Here is an 18970-nt window from a genome sequence, read left to right as displayed (position 1 = left end):
GGTCTGGAGGCCTCATTTCAAGAAGGATGTAGAGCTGCTGGAACGGGTACAGAGAAGGGCAACAAGATTAGTAAATGGAACAAAGGGTTGCTCTTACGAAGAAAGGCTTAAGTTTTGCAAATTACAGAGTCTGGAGACTAGGCACCGGCGAGGTGATCTGATAGAGGTGTATAAGGCTTTGAATGGTTTGAGCATGCTCAATGCCAATGGGATTCTTCATCTTTCTCAGAATAATCACCTCAGAGGGCATAAATTCAAATTGAGGAAGGACGGATGTCGGATAGATGTGCGGAAATTTGCCTTTGGCCAGCGGGTGGTTGGTTGGTGGAACCGACTTCCATCACTGGTTGTTGAAGTTGATAGCCTAAACAAATTTAAAGCTCAACTGGACAGGTATTTCGAACGAACGGAGGGGTGAAATGGGAGTGGGTTTTTTTTTTTTTTTTTTTTGTTTTTTTTGGCTGATGCTGAATAAGCTTGCTTTCTTGCATCATATGCCTCTGCTAATGCTAATGCTAATGCTAATGCTAATTTTTTATCAGAACTTATAAATCATAAGACGTGGGTGGATCTCCTCCTTCTGTTCCACAGCTTCTGTAATAGTCTATACTGATGTTACTGGGAGTTAAGTCTCTGTTTAACCGTCTTAGAACTATGTAAACTATGTATTCTCCGGGTTTCTTGTATCTTGGTCTTTCGCCTTCAGATATGTGATTCCTTGAGTAAGAAACTCTGAGATTGTCTCTGGGTGACTTATCATTCAGGTGATCTGCTCTGCTAGGTGCTTTTGCGTGCAAGTGATTTCTTGTACCAGTAGTTGTGGACGTTATCTATTCCTGTGGTTCGCCAGTCGTGGAACTTCCTGATCGACTCTCCTTCTTCTTCCCGAATCTCTCATTCTCTCATCTCCTGTACGTCCTTGATTTTCTTTCGTTCTAGTTTTATCCAGGGGGCTCGGCTGTTATTTCTTACTTCATTGTTCTATATGTTGCCCCAGAGCTCCTCAATCGTCTTCTGCTCGGGTGCGTTTCCGTCTTTCGTGTCTTGTCCGATACTCCTGTAGAAGGCTCTTTAACAATAAACAACCTAATCTTCATCGAAGATTAGGTTGTTTATTTTCCTCTGGGAGCTCTCTTTGTATCGGCGTAGTCTCTTGCTGAGTGTGAGGAGGTTCTGCTTGAGTGTGTCTAAGGGTTCTGCTATTCTCTGATTTTTGGTCTCGTGTTTGCTGTGGACGCTGTCTCTCTTGAGAATGCTTTTCACTTTTACAATCAATTTCTAACTCCTATTAACTCATTGGTACTGGCTCAATTGGCCTGTCTTGACTCTTAATTCTTTTATCTTCTGCTGAAATCTTCTTTCCCTAGCTGGCGGTTCCTTGTTTTTTTTTTCGGTTTTTCTTTTGTTCTCTGGTTGATCTCTTGTTTATCTTCCATTAATCCTAGTGGCTGCTATGGCAGCACAATATACGGCTGTGTGGATGGCCTCCAATGTTGCACCCTTGTTGTCGAGGCTATGTGGTATTATTTGTCGATTGAGGAGGTGTTCTGTGACTCTCCACAGGATTCTATTGGGTCTCTGCTTCAGTATTATGTGGGTCTTTGTGGGGTCCATTCCTTCGAATTCTGCTAGGGCCTTCTTCCATTTGTCTTCTATTCTGGATATCATGACCTGGTCTCTTTCCACTTCAGCTGCTCTGGGTTTTTTCTTTTTGCTCTTCCTTCTCTGGTTCCATGGTGTTCTCATTCATTGTTGTTTGTAATTGGTCACTCATATCCTGCTTGACATGAGCTATCAGGTTATTTTTGACCATGGTCCTTTTCTGGTCTGCTAATTGCTGTTCGGTGACTTAAACATCCGGGAATCATTCCAATCACTTGGTATGTAGTCTCGACCTGTACATTGTCATATCGGTCTCTAGTTTGGTTATTTTGTAGCATGTTTGCATGATGAACGTATTCATTTTGATGCTGCACTTCATGGGTTGGTCACTAGCGAAGTTGCACAGGAAGCACTTCCAGTGTTAGTTGGGATGGATGATCTTGCCCTTCCTTTGTGGTAGCCATTCCAGGCGAGAGCGCCATTTGCTACACCGTCTTCCTCGGGAGAATGTTTTCGACTTTTGGAACTGGCCCCCTCTGCCTAAGGCCTGAACGCGAGTGACTTTATCCTGCTCTGCACTCGATGCAATTTAATTATTACTTCTTTTCGACGTCATCATCCATCTATGGAGGTGGTGGTCACGACGAGTCGGTGGTTGAGGGTGCCCTATTTGTTTTTTAATTCAACTAATCTTTTTTTTTTTGCATATTACCTGTTTTCGTGGCTTATGATAACATCATCGTTAGCTTATCGATAATATGAACATAATTTCCTGAAAGGGGAGCAATAATATCTTACTTTATTTCGTGAAAGAGAAGTGCCTGTTGTATATAGTGCTTACTGGACGCAATTCTTGGTAATAGTGCTTCTCAGGAAGGATAACTATCATTACGGAAAACTTTTCCCAGTGCACAATGATCGGTATCATTACTAGTTTTTTCAGTAAGATCATTCTTATTATTTTTATCCGTAATGATATTCATCACTTTTTTCTTCTTATTCTTACTATTATTATTAAAAAGATCCCAAACGTCTGATGACTGTTATGATGAAATCTTGAAGCGTATTAATCGTAAGGAATCTTTATCTCACTGCTTAATGAAAATGATCCGGTTCAATTAGTTAAATAAAGTTTGATTGACTTTGGGCTTTGTGATTGTTATTGCAATTATCACCCCTTTTAATTTAACTCGTTCACACACACATCAATCTGGCCATTTCGCTGTCTGAAGGAGTTGCATATCAGTTTATCATGGTATAATAAATAGGTTTAATAATAAAAAATTAATTTTCATCAAGAATTAATCGTAGCTGGAAACTCGTATAATTGTTTGCACATATGGAAACGCTACTCAAATATTTCCGTTTTAGTTTATATAATTTATGCTCAGATTTCTCATAAAACCAGAGAGAGAGAGAGAGAGAGAGAGAGAGAGAGAGAGAGAGAGATCACAAATATTGAAATTACTGCATTATGAGCACCTGGAAAACGAAGACCAAATTGATGGATGCCTTAAAAACCAGCGATGAAAATTGAATTTAACCAGTACAAGTTTTTCTTCTCACAAATGAGGGCTGAGGAGGAGTTTTTCCCTCAGAAAAATTTACTTCTGTCATGCTAATTTCCTTTTACATTTATGTTAATTTGTAAAATTATTACTTTATTATAAAATTTCGTCTTAAAATAATTATTTACGTAATCTTTATATATATCAAAGTATAGTTTACAAATGCAACAATAATTAGTTGATATTACGCTAAAGTTTAGTTTTTAGATTCACAGGAAAGCTACTGGTTCGAATCTACCGAATTTTCAGAAACTCCATCACCTAATAGTACAAGCCACTGTTTTTATGTGGGAGAAAAGGTAAACACATTTTTTAAAAATATTATTTTACACTTTCCGTTTTAAATATTTTTACGTGCTTCTTTCTGGCAATTTATATTTTCATAATTCCCAATAGTGTCTGTCTTGAAGATATCAAATTCCTGGTTATTTATTGCTCAACAATAAATACTCAGTAAATTGGTTCTAAATGTTTATCACTTCCCCTGTTTTATTCTTTATTTATTTCCAGCTTCCACTCAACATTCTATAACTCATTGCTGTATGAATCTCTTAAGTTTTTCTGCCTATTTGTTTCGCTGTAGTTATAAAACAGTTTTCACCTTATGCATCGTATACTTCATTTTATACAACTTTAGTGCGATTTGTATAATGTAATGCAGTTATCATTTGAATTTTGGGCGGCTAGGTTGGCAAAAAACAAGACTAAAAATATAAGATATCGGTGTTAGAAATCTAATTCACATTTAACTACAGATATGTTTGTGCTGTGTGTGTTGTTTAGTTGCTTATTGCCACCCCCCTTTTGCTAACCAGGAAGCAGCGATCATCACAAATATTGCTTCTCAGAATATTGCCACACAGCGAGGAGATGAACTGTTATTTCTCAGTACCGCCCACACAGCGAGGAGATGAACTATTATGATATTAGGATCACCCGTAAATGATCACATCTACCCATATATTTATTTTGTCTGTAAACTGCGTGTGTTCTCTGGTCGATTTGCCTGTTTTGCTGGACGAAAAACCCCACTTTCTGCGGGAAAAACCTTGCTATTTACTCCTGAGACCGACTAACTCAGCCACGGAGTGAAAAAAGCCCACTAAAGTTCCTCGCGTTATCGACGGGATTCGAACCGAACCTTTTCCACCCTGTGTGGGGGAGGACGGTGACGATACCATTGTGCTACCGCGCAGACGCGTGTAGCACAGTGGTTATAATAATTTTCTTCCCCATACCGTGTCTTTTCCGCCATAGCCGGATGGAAAACACCCGGCTTCGAATCCCATCAATGACGCGAGGCACTTTTAGGGCTTTTTATTCGATCACTGGTGTGGATAGCAAAGTCCCCCCCCCCCCAAAGAAACTCAGATTTTCGTCCAGCAAAACAGGCAAATCGCCCAGAGACACACTCAATTTATGAACATATTACAAATGGGCAGGTCAGTTGGCTCTCGGGGTGGCCCTAAAATGGCAGTTCTTTCTTCCCTTATTGGGCTAAATTTTGCACCCATAGACAGTAGTGCAAAAAAAATGGGTGCGACCAATTTCGTACCAATGAGGCCCAATCAATGGTGCCAGCAACTTAAGAAAAGAGAGAGAGAGAGAGAGAGAGAGAGAGAGAGAGAGAGAGAGAGAGGAGAGAGAGGAGAGAGAGAGAGAGATAGGCTACAAATGGATACAGAAGGTAAAATGAACCCTTAGATGTCTATCCATAAAATGGTTGGCCGACCGGGCTGGCCGAGTGGGTAAAGTACCTGCCCGGCAACCCAAAGGTCGCGGGTTCGATTCCCGCCTCGGGCTTGGATCAAAGTACTGCAAAAACCTTGGGAGGTGCAATATGGCCACAGATGCCGATGCGCCAACAACTACCAAATTAAAAAAAAAAAAAAATAAATAAATAAATAAAATGGTTGGACTACAGTTAGAGTTTGTCCTAAACTTATCAGAAACTGACAACCTAGTTAACTAGGTTGTTTTATTTATATGCAGATTAGATTTCTGCTCGCGTCATTGCGGGATTCGAAGCCGGGTGTTTTCCATCCGGCTATGGCAGAAAAGACATGATATGGGGAAGAAAATTATTATAACCACTATTCAAAGTCTTATTAATAAAAGTCTTGAAATCTAATCTGCATATAAATAAAAATCTGCACAGAATGTAGTCTTCTCGATTTGGGAGTCATTTATGACCGAATTGGCAAAGAAAGCGATGATCTTTCCATTGATATGAACCTGACAGGTTCATATCAACCTAGTGTTGTTACGCCTACTATGTTAGTCATGGGATTCACTGAGGCTAGTACGGTGCTAGCACCGATGCTAATGTCCCCTCGGCATCGGTGCTAGCACCGATGCCGAGGGGACATTAGTACACGTGCTTTGACTGACCTGGGGTCAAGCCCTTGACTGCTAAATACTGTGCTGCTTCTTGTATTTTCCCTACCTTGTGAACTTCTCTCTGATATCTCCATAATAGAAGAAGAGTGGAAGAAGACCCTAGAAGAATTCGAGGGAATGGACCCCACAAAGGCCCTCACCATGCTGAAGCAGAGACCCAGGAGAACCTGTGACAAGTCACAGACCACCTCAATTGGCTAATAATACCGGAACACCTCAACAACAACAAAGTAACACTAAACGCTATCCGCACAGCCATTTACTGTGCCGCTCTATCTGCCACCAAGGTGAACGGAAGAGAAACCAGAGACCAACAGAAAACAAAACGCAAAGGCAAGGAACCACCAGCCTGGGAAAGAACGCTACAGCAGCGAATAGAAGAGCCAAGAGTGAAGATAGGCCAATTGACGCAGTACCAACTGGGAGACAGAAATAAGAAGCTGATCAGAAAGTGAAGACCATCGTCAAGAAAATTTTTTTTTTTTGCGTGTGTTCTCTGGTCAATTTGTCTGTTTTGCTGGACGTAAAAAACCCATTTTCTGGAGAAAAATCTTATCTTGCTATCTACGCCTGAGACCCACCAACTCAGTCACGGAGTGAATCAAGCCCATTAAAGGTCTTCGCATCGTCGACGGGATTCGAACCCGAGCCTTTTCCAGCCGGTGTGGGGAGGACGGTGACGATACCACTTTGCTACGCGCGCAGACAATTCCAGTACTAACGTACTCCTTTGGATCATATACTAGACCAACACCGAGCTGCAGGAGATCATGAGATCGACCAGGATAATGATGACGAAGAGGCACCAACACCACCCGAAGTCGGCCATCAAGAGACTGACCATAGTCCGGAAAGAAGGAGGGAGATGACTGACTAGCCTCATTGAACAAGAGAAGGCGATTAAGAACCTGCGCGATTACTTCCAGGGAAAACACAGCACCAATCTATCATGCATAAGAAAGATAGACAAAAGGCACACAACAATTTGTTCTTCACACGCTCTGCCTTGCGTTCCCACTCTAGTGCAGCTAATTTATTTATTTATTTTTTTTATTTCAATTTTTAATTTTTAATTTTTTATTATTTATTATTTTTTTATTATTTATTATTTCTTAATTAAATTATTTATTTCTTTATTAAATTATTTATTTTTTCATTAAATTATTTATTTTTTTATTAAATTATTTAATTTTACTTCACGTGATCTGCCTTGATTCCCACTCTAGTGAAGCCTAATTGAAATTTATTAGTGTTATTTTTAATTCCTAACTTGCACCACGGGTCCTTTTTTTTTTCCTTCTTTCTTTTTCCTCCTCCTCCTCCTGGAATTGGCCGCCAGAGGAATCTGTCCCACCTTCTGGAAATACTAGGTGGGTCTCAGAGTCTATCTTGAGATTTTACGTGTTTTACTGGGGCTGGACCACCTCATCGTGGTGTGAACGGGTACCCAGAATCATCTGCCCAGGTGACTGATACTTCTGGGTAGCCAAGAGGCCAGAACAGAACAACAGAACAAACACAAACCTACACCAATACATCTGCTCTTCACAGCGATACGAGGTGGAGCTGAACTGATGTTCTAGGTGCCGCCCTTACATATACACATGTCCACTTACCCATGTAAACTTTAAAAAAGGAGACTGCACTCACACAGACAGAAAAATGGGAGAAGCTACTTCGTGGCGGAGACTGCAGTGACCTCCATAGACAAAATGGCTGCTAACGCATGGCTCACGAAAGGAAAGATCTTCCAAGAGACCAAAAGATTCATGCACACCATCAAAGACCTGGTAATCATCACCGCCAGGAACTATAGGAAATAGATCGTCAAGGAACCCGAGTGACAGATGACACATATCGACAATGCCACCTGTCTCCAGAAACAATCCAGCATATTACCGTGGGATGCAGAGTGATCACTGAGACGTAGTACCCTCAAAGACATGACCAGTGGCCAGGATAATACTCAGAAGCTAGCGCAAAAATATCAGTTGATCAAAGAAAGTGTAACATATTACAAGTATGGTGTTCTAGAGACCAATACTCAAAAACTATACTGGACCATCCCGTAATAATGGACAAGACGATCCCGCACAACAGACCAGATAGAACCCTCATCGAGAAGAAGGAAATGGCTACCTGCCCGATCAACATAGTGGTGCGCAACACCAGTAACCTCCAGAAATCCTTCTAGGAAATGATCAGAAGGTACATAGACCTAATACAGGAAGTCAAAGAAATGTAGCATATGGAACAAGCAATGACCATCTCGAATGCTATGTTAATCGCTTGCATGGTGCCAAATAGCCTCCATAGGAACGTAGCAGCAATAGGCCTTTCAGAGAACGCTTACATGGAACTCCAGAAACCTATAAGATACTAAGAGAGTTCCTCTACCAGGGCCTTCGTGGGTAGTTCAGTTGGTAGAATTGCCGTCCTCCTCACACCGGGAGAAAAATACCCGAGTTCGAATCCCGTCGATGACGGCACGAATTTTTATATGCGTCATTTTCACAGTGTGGCTGAATTAGTCGGTCTCAGGCGAAGTAGTATGGTTTTTTGTCCAGAAAGCAAGAAATCAACCCTCCGTGTACTCTCTGCAATTTGCAGAGAGTATGCACGGAGCAATATGACCTTAGTCGCTGATATTCCTAAAACCCTACAACAACCTCGACCAATAACAATAATAGTAACCGGACACAACCAACCACTGCTTCCATTTGGTACCAGTGTTCGTTACACGGGGGAAACAATCCCATAAAGGAAAAAAACGTTTTCATAATAACAGTAATAATAATAATACTTTGTTTTAGAACCATAAGAAAAAGTACTTCACATCACTGAGTTTGTTCTGTTGATCACTGCCCTTACAGGAGGTTTATGCTTTCACGCGGCAGTAATTATACTATTTTTTGCTTCATTTACGTATACTGTTCAACATTTTTAGTTTATCTTTTGCTGTCTCTTTGGGAATTTTAGTTTCATTAAATCATCACGTTGCATAGAAAATAAAACACACTTAATTCGAATGATTTCTAGTGAAGTAAGATGGCAATTTAACTATGCATACATGAATCGAGTAATTTTTGTTCTATTTATTAAAATGCATGTTTTAAAATACACATTTATTTAAAATGCATATGTACTCTTAATGCTCTTTTGACTCATCTGAAATCTCAATGAACGATCCTTTATTAACACAGTCTAATTGACTTTTTAACACAGTCGTTGAGGTTGTTCAGCACCTGATGAAGCGCGGTGCAAGGCTGTTTTTTGCATTTGTAAGAGGAGTTTTTACAAATCCAGTCAACCAGTCCTCGACGGCTAAGAGCCAACTTAGGATTGTAGGATGGGAAATAGGATTCCCACATGAAACAACGTTGCATTTTCTTGCGGGATCATAGCTTGGGGATGTGTATCGTCATGGAGACTTCAATTCCTTAGCAACCAAAGTCTTCTCCTGCGAATTGAGACCCTAACTTTTTAAGAGATGTGTGGTATAAATAACAGAACAAAAACTTCCATCACAAAGGCAGCGTACTTTTCCATTAGGCAGGGATAAGCTTCCATTACAAAACACATAAAAGCCTTCGGCTGGCTGAATAATCTCCGCGACTAATTTAGAAAACATGTTGAAAATGTAACGTTCACTATGTTGAAACATAACCAGTATTGAACTGGTTAGCACCGGTTCTGTAAACTAGTTGTTAAAAATTTTACTCAAACAAAGTTATAACGTTATCTCAAAACGAATAATTCTTATAAAACGATTTAGAAAATAATAAAGTGTACAAAATATACTTAAAATGCAAAGGAATGCGAATTTCTAGTAAAGAGCAGTTTCTACTGTATAACAGATAGGTCAAGAGTTATGTTACTATTTGTTGTTGTTATAGTTGGGTTTTAGGAGCATCAGTGACTAAAGCCATATTGCTTCGTGTATATTGTCTGTAAATTGCGTTGGTTCTGTGGTCGATTTTCTGTTTTGCTGGACAAAAACCCTAATTACCGGGAGAAAAAAACATGCTACTCTCCCCTAGACCGACTAACTCAGCCAAGTTGTGAAAAAGTCCCATAAAAATTTCTCACGTCATCGATGGGACTCGAACTGAGGTCTTTTTCACCCGGTGTATGTTATTAAGCACATGAGTTTCTTATTTGTAGGCTGCGATATGCAAGTTTACTTTATTATTTTACTAACAGGAGTTGTAAATATTCTTTAAAATATTGTTTATTGCATTGTATACTTCAACATGATTATATTACACGTTTTATTTTTGATAACCTAAGTAGCTAACTTGTAAACTGGTGTGAAAAACTTAAGGGCGAACACTATTTCTAAAGGTTACCAACACAAAATCTTTACTTAAGGTACTCTTTACTGATGAGAGTAGATTCAGTCTCAGCAACGATTCTGGACGTCAGCTAATCTGGCGAGAGGTTAGCACACGGATCACCCCGCAAACATCACTGAAAGGGATCGATATGGCGGTCGAGATGTTCTCGTCTGGGGAGGCGTTATCTTGAATGGACGTACACAACTGGTGCACGCTACTGCACTGAGGAAATTTTTCTCCATGTGCGTCTGTTGCGAGGTGCCATTGGCCCCGTGTTTATGGTTGATAAAGCCACACCCCATTGCACTGCAGCTGTGATATGCTTTTGGAAAGTGAGGACATTGTTCGTATGGATTGGCCTGCCCGTTCTCCGACCGATGTAAATCCCATCGAACACATATGGGACACTCTGGGAAGAGGCCTAGCGGCACGTCCACACCCACCAGAAAATGTTCACCAGCTGAAGATGGCGCTGACAGAGGAATGGACGATGTTACCGCAAGAACTTATCAACAACATTGTTCTAAATATGGACAGGCGGTGCAAACCCTGCATCGACATTAGGGGTGGCCATATCTCCTACTGAGGACCACCTCCTCCCTTTGTTCCATCTTTGTCAGTGATGCATCCGTATCATGGCAGCCAGTGCTATGTTGCCATTTTTGAATAAAGTCCCTCTGTACCGTTCTGTTTCCGTTGTTGCGTCGGTTTTGTTTCCTTCGTCATTTCTGTACCTCACGAGGCTCCTTGTAGTTGTATACTGATACGTAGTATACTCCCTTGTAGTTGTATACTGATACGTATAATAGTAATTTTATTTAGGGCTATTTGCTAAACGTTGAAGGATGGATTCAGGAAGCAAAGGATCAATTCAATTAACTCAGAATCAAAATCAAAACTCAAAATCAAAACTTTTTATAGGGAACCAGTTGTTAAGATTTTGGCAGCTCATCACTGAACATAATATGGTAGAAATCATGTCACCGTCTACTACGATAATTTTATTATAATCCTGCAATACATTTTTAACATAAAAGTAAATTATAGTTACATAATGATTCTGCCTTGCAGATGTTCAATATGACTCAAACGGACAGAAAAAACTTCATCTCACACCTTACGCTTGTGTTTTCCAGGGAGCTGTTCCTCTTACAGACTGCACAGGTGTTAGAGGTGCCATTTGTAAACGCAACGGATCGTGCGACAATCACGATCAGGATTTATGTCCCGAGGTAAGAAGCAAAATGTTTTATTTTTGTATTAATTCCAGCCAAACTATTCTACTTATCCTTTGGATATTATTCCGATTTCACTCTTTTCAATTAAAAAGAAAGAAGGCTATGAATGTTCTTATAAGAACATCCATGTAGTTCCTTTTCCTAGCTCTGTTTCCCACCATTTCCAAGAACTTTCCATTTTTTCCACCATTCCCATTTCCACGAATACTTCCAGTATTTTTGCACCTTTTTCACTTTCTCAAACAGTTCATTACTTCACTAAACGGAAAGGACGTTGTGAAATGGTAGTTACACACCATCCTTTGTGTGGAAGGTGTTGTGGAATGATGTAATTTAGGACAGAAAGCCTCAAGCTATGCAAATTGTATGTAGTTAGTGCACAGTATCATTTCGCACATACTTTATAACAATTTGAAGCAGACTGAATTTGCAAACAAGGCATCATTATATTGCATATCGTATTGTGACTTCGAAGAAGCGATACGTCTCCTGAGAGAAGTATGCTGTTATTTAATCCGTCACTCATACCTGAACTTTTCTTTGATATTTGTCTCTTGATCGGTAGGTGAAGAGGAGCCAAAAGAGAAAGAGCTGTAGTTAAATCGCAACCCAGTTAGCTACACAATGTAAGGGATGGCAAAAGCTGTAATAAATATTAAGCCATAGCAATTTAGAGCAGAATGCTCTCGAGTTATGGACAGCTTGAGAGCTTGAATGCTCTCAGGCTCTCAAGTATATAACGATAATGCAGTTAAGGCATTACACAATTATTCGCCTTGTAGACGTTAAATACAACTCACGCGGACGGAAGAAACTTCATATCACAGCTTACATTTGTATCTTAAAGGGAACTGTCCCTGTTATGGACTATACAGATGTTAGAAGTGTTACTTACGAACGCAGTCATATGTGAACTCCCTTGTAGTTGTATACTGATACGTATAATAGTAATTTTATTTAGGGCTATTTGCTAAACGTTGAAGGATGGATTCAGGAAGCAAAGGATCAATTCAATTAACTCAGAGCAGTGATCAAGTAATTAATGTAGGAATCACTCATAACAGAGCCTTGCAAGTAGAACACTGTAGTTATGATCACAATCCTCCCGTTCCTTATGGAAAAGATCTGGGTTCGAATTCCGTTAAGGATGAGAGGAGTTTTATGGGGTTTTTTTCGCAAAGTAGCCAAATAAGTTGGTCTCTGGCACGTGTTGAGTGATTTATCATCCCGTAAACCGGGATTTTCGCCCAATCAGGCAAACCGACCGAAAAAACACGAAATCACACACACACACACACACACAAACACACACACACACACACACACACACACACACACACACACACACACACACACACACACACACACACACACACACACACACACACACACACACACACACACACACACACACACACACACACACGAGTCATTTTCCTTCTTTAATTTTCTCTTTGCGTTTAAGGTGCTCATTATTGAGTTTTGCCATTAGAAAGAGAGCTGCTTTTCTTCAACAAACCAAGAAAACCTCCAAATATCAATAGCGTAAATCAGAGGTATAGTCTGAAGCTGGGATGGTAACTGGAGCTTATGGGTGACCCATCTCAGGAGATAACACTTAGATCCAAATACTAGTTTGTTGGTAGCGCCTTATATAAGATACAAATAATACTGGTTTTGATGTGATGGTGGATGCCCGATTCCTGCTAGAAGCAGTGATCTGGGGACCAGAGATCACTAACATACTGCAGATGTTATCTGCGGTAGGCTCTTGTGAGAAGCATTTCTCTGTGTTAATTGAAACGAAGCTTCAATTACAAAACTATCCATAAGTCAATGTAGCTTAGAACAAGTAGGAAGAAGACTGCTCCATCCAGGGGTGGAGATGAATGATTGTCAGCTATTTTTTTTCCATTGCAAACATTTTTCTTACCTTTAATTGAAGACGTTGACTACTGTGCTTTGTAATTCTGCATTTTCTTTCGCTCATTTCTAGACTCTGAATATAAAAAGTACGACTTATTTACATTGAAAATTTCCCTTAGGAGCAAATTAGATTTTTCTTCCTTGGAAATGTTTGCGATGGAACCATTTCTTCTGTATTAGGGTCATTCAAATGAAAATCGTAAAATGTATATAAAAATGTGCCCCCCTGACATTACGTTCTAGAGATTTCCTCCAGAATCGAACCAAAAATATATTTGTTAGAAAATTATTTTGATTGGATTTCAACGTAAGCATTCTGACTTGATTTTTTAATCTTTTCATCGTCTCAAAAAAGTTACAAACTATAAAATTAACGTAATAACAATTCTTGACATGACAGTCCAATGGCATTTATACAGTTAAATTCAGTTATCATTGTCAACTCGCCTGCTTTGTGAGAATCTGAATATTTGATTTTTTTAAAGCTAAATGGGGGAAAATTGTGATCATCGTTTTAATATGAGTTAACACACAACTATTTTTCTTAACGGAGATAAAAATGAAGCTATCATAATGATTTGAATCCATTAACCTTGTATTTTATTTTCTGTTTTTCGCTATAATCTTGCATTGAAGTTAATTATTTTCAGGGCATGACCAGATATGGAAAGTGGTGCTATTGGCGAGAACAGTCTAGTTTTACAGCGAACGAAGCCCAAGCATCTTGCTTGAATAAAGGAGGTCTTCTAACAGATATTGGTAATAAGTAAGTGAAATCAAATTTGATGACTATTTCACTATCCTTTAAGTCCACTGTATTGTCTATTTTTAGGTGCATTAGCGTATATGCGTAATGCTCCTTTTGCGTTTACTTTGTCCGTCCTTCCTTCCACTTGTAATAACTCTACTCGAAATGGATGGATTTTCACAAAATCAACTAATAGAAATCCAGAAATCACGAATTATTACTATTTGTTAATGCATAGGAAATGTAACGGGAAGATGACTCTTGAGGTGTACCAGCATCACAAACAGAAAGCTCGCATTGCCTTCTATAGTTGTCATTCATTAATTCTCGAAATCTGGTTTGCTGTTCGGCTTGTTGAACTATGTACGATGTGAGGATTCCCAAAATTATTTGAATGTAAACATTGTTGTTAGATATATAAAGAAGGCAAAAACTGGGTGGAAAAGACTTGAGTTCGAATCCTGTCAATGGCGGGACGATTAGTGTTAGGGAACGTTTCAACAAATTTTTATTAACATTCGCTGTAACTTCGTTTCCAAGTAAGTTAACTAAAAAAAAACCATGTTGTTAAATGGTATACGGCATGACTACCCGACGTTTATTCCCCAGTAATGACGCGTGCGACTTCAAAGTACAACTCCACCAGGATTAAGTACAACTCTCACACTATTACACTAACAATCGTTAGTGTAAATGTATTAGAGTTGTACTTAATTCTTGTAGAGTTGTACTTAATACAAATAACGTAGGTTTACTTTCAAAATGAACACTGTGTATATTCATAATTCTATAAATTTGAATTACTAGGAATTATCATACAGTCATGAATTTCAATTAAAAATATATTATAATGTATTTTGTTTAATTAAAGATTCGAGGATGCGTATATTCTCTCATTGCTGCTACCAGAGCGTGATCATAATGCTTTTTACTGGTTAGGACTTGTAAGAAAAGGTGACGATGTACTTCTTTACGACGGATCGACATTGAATGTGACTGGTTTTATATGGGCCAAAAAGATGGAAGGTAAGTTCGAAAGTAGGTCTTTGTTTAACGGTGATTATAACGTACTTTTTTAACAGAGTGGATTGACAGAGTAGTAGCAGTAGTATTAAACAAAAAATCCTACTTTCAGCTGCTCTTTGTAGTGTTCCCCCATTAAAAATTCCATTCGCAAGGAAAACAGGAGTAGAATATTTTCTGTAAGTTTTTTTCCATTGAAAGTTTATACAGTGAGGTGCATAGTAGCATTTTTCTTCTGTCTTAAAGTGTTATGATTTCAGTCTTTTCAATGGAACATTGCAGAACAAATGACTATGTGAAATCGAAGACAATCAAAAGGATATTTTTGATTATCTTCAATTTCAATTCATTTGGAATATTCCTTCCCAAATGAATATCTAAAAGATATCGGTATGCAAAATTTAAATAGAGTCAAGAGTAAGTGCTAAAGAATTTTATAGGAGAGTGATAAGCTTCGTGTTTTATTGATATACATTGTTCTATCAAAAGTTACAGGACTGCCCTTTGATGGCGTGCAGGTACGAAATATGCAAATAATTTAGTCTATAAAGGTGATCATCGGTTAGCCCGGAATTCCTTTGAAATGAGCATACGTGGAAAGCCAACAGTTTCAGAGGGAATCTTAATGAAAATAATGATTATTGACATTTTAATCTGTTTCATTAATCCTAATTTTGTATTATATTTCAATATAAACGATTGCTTTGTTTTTATCTCTGCATATTCTATTATTCTTAGCTTTCTCACCAAAGTGTAGTTTTATTTACATCTCACACATCTACCCGCCCTGTGTGTGAGATGTAAATAAATCAATAAATAAATGTTATGTGAGGAAAATACTTGGGTGTGGCATTGATCGGGAATACAACTTACTGAAGAAATGGTAATCCAAAGGAACGCATGCTTTTGAAGAGAATAACATCTGAATGTTGCAGTGGTCAGCGTTTCAACTCAACTGAAATAGCTTTGGGTTGAATTGGAAGTAGAGCGATGCCTCTTTATTGGTGGAATTGAAGAATACTTTACAAGAGCACAATATCACCATCAATTAGTAGAATGTCTTCAACGAAGCATTGAAGCAGTCATTGTGCCCAAAGGCGGACTAGCAAGTATTTATTTTGTTTTGATCAAGTGACCCATGACTTTACTTTTGGTAAAATGGTAGAGATGTGAGAAATATAATGTACAATACTGTATATTTCCAGCTAAATACTTTTGCAAATTTTCCTAAAATAAAAAAAGCAAATAACACGGAGTTTTTGTTTTTTATTTCTTAGGTCTTGGCAACTGTGTAAAGGCTACTGCGAGTAACAGCACAGAGCAGCTTTGGTTGTATATAAAGGATTGCGAGAAGGAAAAAGCATTCGCCTTGTGCAAAAAGCGACAAAGAAAATTTGAAGTTTTAACCCCAAAAGATGGTACGTGTCCAAATCCATGGTTTTTAAATTCTGGCTTCTGCTACTGGGTATGTATTCCATTTTGCAACGTGAAAATATACGGTAATTTAATTAGAATACTTTTAATATGTAAGATGCAAGTGGATGATATTCAAACAGCAAAAATGTAAACAAAAAGGCAAAAAGTAAATGTATAATAATTATATCGTTAAATATATTATCGAAATAAATTGTGATATGCAAGAAATGAAAAAAAAAAATTGACATGCAGTGTACTGAATAAAATTTATATGTTTGTGAGAAGTATTCAATAGTTACAGAAACCGGACTAACATCAATAGTAATTAATTTAAACATTGGTTGGTGCAATTGCATCATTACTACCTAGTTTAATTTTAAGACAAACCGAAGTTTGTACTTTAGGCATCGTTATTACAACATCTCATATTTTGAAATAATTATTTGCTTGTGTGCAAGGAAGCCATAGGCTTTTGCTGTACCGGAAAAAAAAAAAAAAATAGATATGAAAATACAAATTATGCACTTCCCTCCTCACATAGCTGACTATCCAGTTGACCTTTGGATTTCTTCACCCGCGGAGGCAACTTGTTCCACATTAAACAACTCGCTGGCTAAAAGAAAACTCCTACAACTTGGTCTAAATTCTTCCTGTAATTTGATTTTTTTGCCCATGCCCACAATTCTGGAATTCTTTATAACACTGAAATTTCTTCCTTCATTCGTTTTACTAACCCCCCTCCAAGAGCCTTATACACTTCTATTAGGTCCCCTTTATTGTGCTTGGTTGCCAAGCTTTGTAACTCATACAAAGTTTTTCCTCGTACAGTCGCCCTTTTGCAGATCCACCACGCAAGTTGCTCAACTTTCAAGAAGTTCAATGTCTTTTTTCAGATGAGGTCTCCATACTTGGACACAGCATTCCAAATGTGGTCTTACATTTGCCTTGAGAGTGAGATTATGACCTTCTTATCTCTACAGGACAGTGTTCAATAAATCATTGATAGGACACCAAGGGCTTTCCTGGTCGCCTATTTATACTGCTCAGAGAACTTCATATTTGCCCATATCGTAACTCCCAAATCCCTTGTTTCCTCTACTGTTTTAATTCAACTCCTTCAAGTGTGTAATTTATTTTGGGGTCGCTATTTCCCAATTGTAAATAGGCGTTGCAAATAAGTCGCTATTTCTAAATTTTACTGCATTAAAATTTAGCCGCCACTTTTCTGACCATTCTTGAAGCCTGTTCAAGTCGTTCTGAAGGAGCGTTTTTTGGCGCTGATTATTAACGACTCTCCCAATCTTTACTTCATCTGCAAATTTTTACATCCCGTCCTCTATCCTTTCGTCGATGTCTTTTATGAAAATCAAAAACAATACTGGTATATCCAAGAACTTGGGGGGGGGGGCCTCACTTTTCATGTTACATTAATCTGAAGAATATTCATTAATCAGAATCCTCTGCCCTCTGCCTTGTAGCCACCCTGCGATTCTCTTAAAATCTCTAAAATCTTTTACAACGAGTTACCTTCCTCTTACGCTTCGACTAAATAACACTTTCCCATTAGAGAGATCTGTTACGATACTCAATTGAGTACCTCCGTAATGGAACAACATGACACCGATTCTGCGCTATGTGGCCTGTCATTGGTTGGAGTAACTAACTAGAGGCAGAAGAGCTGTCGACTCAGTTGTTTATTTACGCAATATAGAGTTTGTGGCTTTCTGCCCTAAAATTTAATTACTTTAAACATACACTTATTAACAAAATATTCTAATATTGAGGGGAAAAAAGAAGAGTGCCTTGGCCTGCAATGCAGCAAATAGACATAAAAACTTCTCTGTTGATCGAGAAAAAATAAACTGTGCAATTGACACTGGTGTTCATGAACGAACTCCCATGGTCTTCCCAGTTCATCCAACAGTGATTTTCAGCTGGACTCAGATCAGAACTTTGAACAGGAATTGTTTTTAGCTTCATGAAAACGTGAGGCTCATCGCTATAAAATTGCATTAGAGTTAGAACGATAGCGATATTGAGGTTGTCACTGTGCCTTTTCATCTGCAAGGTAATATTCAGCCTTTGTAGTATGATGGTGACATTCACAGTTTTGTGAATGTTACCATCGTACTACAAAGAGTGCCTCGAAATTATTACACTGTCACCACGTGTATAATTGTGACAGTGCAGGCCTGCTTTTCAAAATGTGTTTGGGTTAGCACCGAAGTTCTTTAATATGAATAAAAATGACATATATATTGAGATTCAGTACACCAGCCCCTTTCCGCTTCTTCAAAAGCAGTTCTTCACGCGTGATGTGGCATTTACTTTTGTGAGGTTTGGTTTGGTTGTTTAGAATTCGCGGGAAGGCATCTAATACTATCGGACGTCTCGTTTAAACGTATTCTTCAGTCATTTTGACTGTCTTATATTATCAAAAAACTTTCAGTTTTTAGCATATCTAGGACCGATTAACTCGGCCGCAGTGTAGAAAGCACAAAAAATTCCAAGAGGAATTTTTCGCTGTGTTCGTATCCGCGGGAATTGAACCCACTCCTTTATCGCAGTGGTAAAGAACAGACATACCCATTCTGTTAGCTGCGAAGGTTAACATTAGCAAGAAGAGGTTTGTAGGTAACTAAGGCTATTAGGCGTCAGTATGGCGTGTCTGTAATTGTATTTAATGTTTTCTTAACAAAAAAAAACAGGAGT

At 38.6% G+C, this 18970-nt stretch overlaps 1 protein-coding gene across 1 annotated transcript in view; it reads left to right on the top strand.

The window, feature by feature from the left end:
- Positions 1 to 18970, top strand: part of LOC150089846 (macrophage mannose receptor 1-like) — a 96228-nt gene that overhangs the window by 15481 nt on the left and 61777 nt on the right. The window contains exons 2-6 of the mRNA XM_090368856.1: positions 3378 to 3469; positions 11044 to 11139; positions 13722 to 13837; positions 14691 to 14845; positions 16120 to 16307. Of these exons, the coding sequence (XP_090224982.1) occupies positions 3378 to 3469; positions 11044 to 11139; positions 13722 to 13837; positions 14691 to 14845; positions 16120 to 16307 (647 nt within the window). The remainder of the gene's footprint in view (positions 1 to 3377; positions 3470 to 11043; positions 11140 to 13721; positions 13838 to 14690; positions 14846 to 16119; positions 16308 to 18970) is intronic.

This window comes from Mastigoproctus giganteus, chromosome 2 (assembly GCF_048544385.1).
Source record: "Mastigoproctus giganteus isolate SK-2022 chromosome 2, ASM4854438v1, whole genome shotgun sequence".
Taxonomy (NCBI): Eukaryota; Metazoa; Arthropoda; class Arachnida; order Uropygi; family Thelyphonidae; genus Mastigoproctus; species Mastigoproctus giganteus.
The sequence above is the reverse complement of the archived record's forward strand: the minus strand, read 5'-3'. Positions and strand labels throughout refer to the sequence as shown.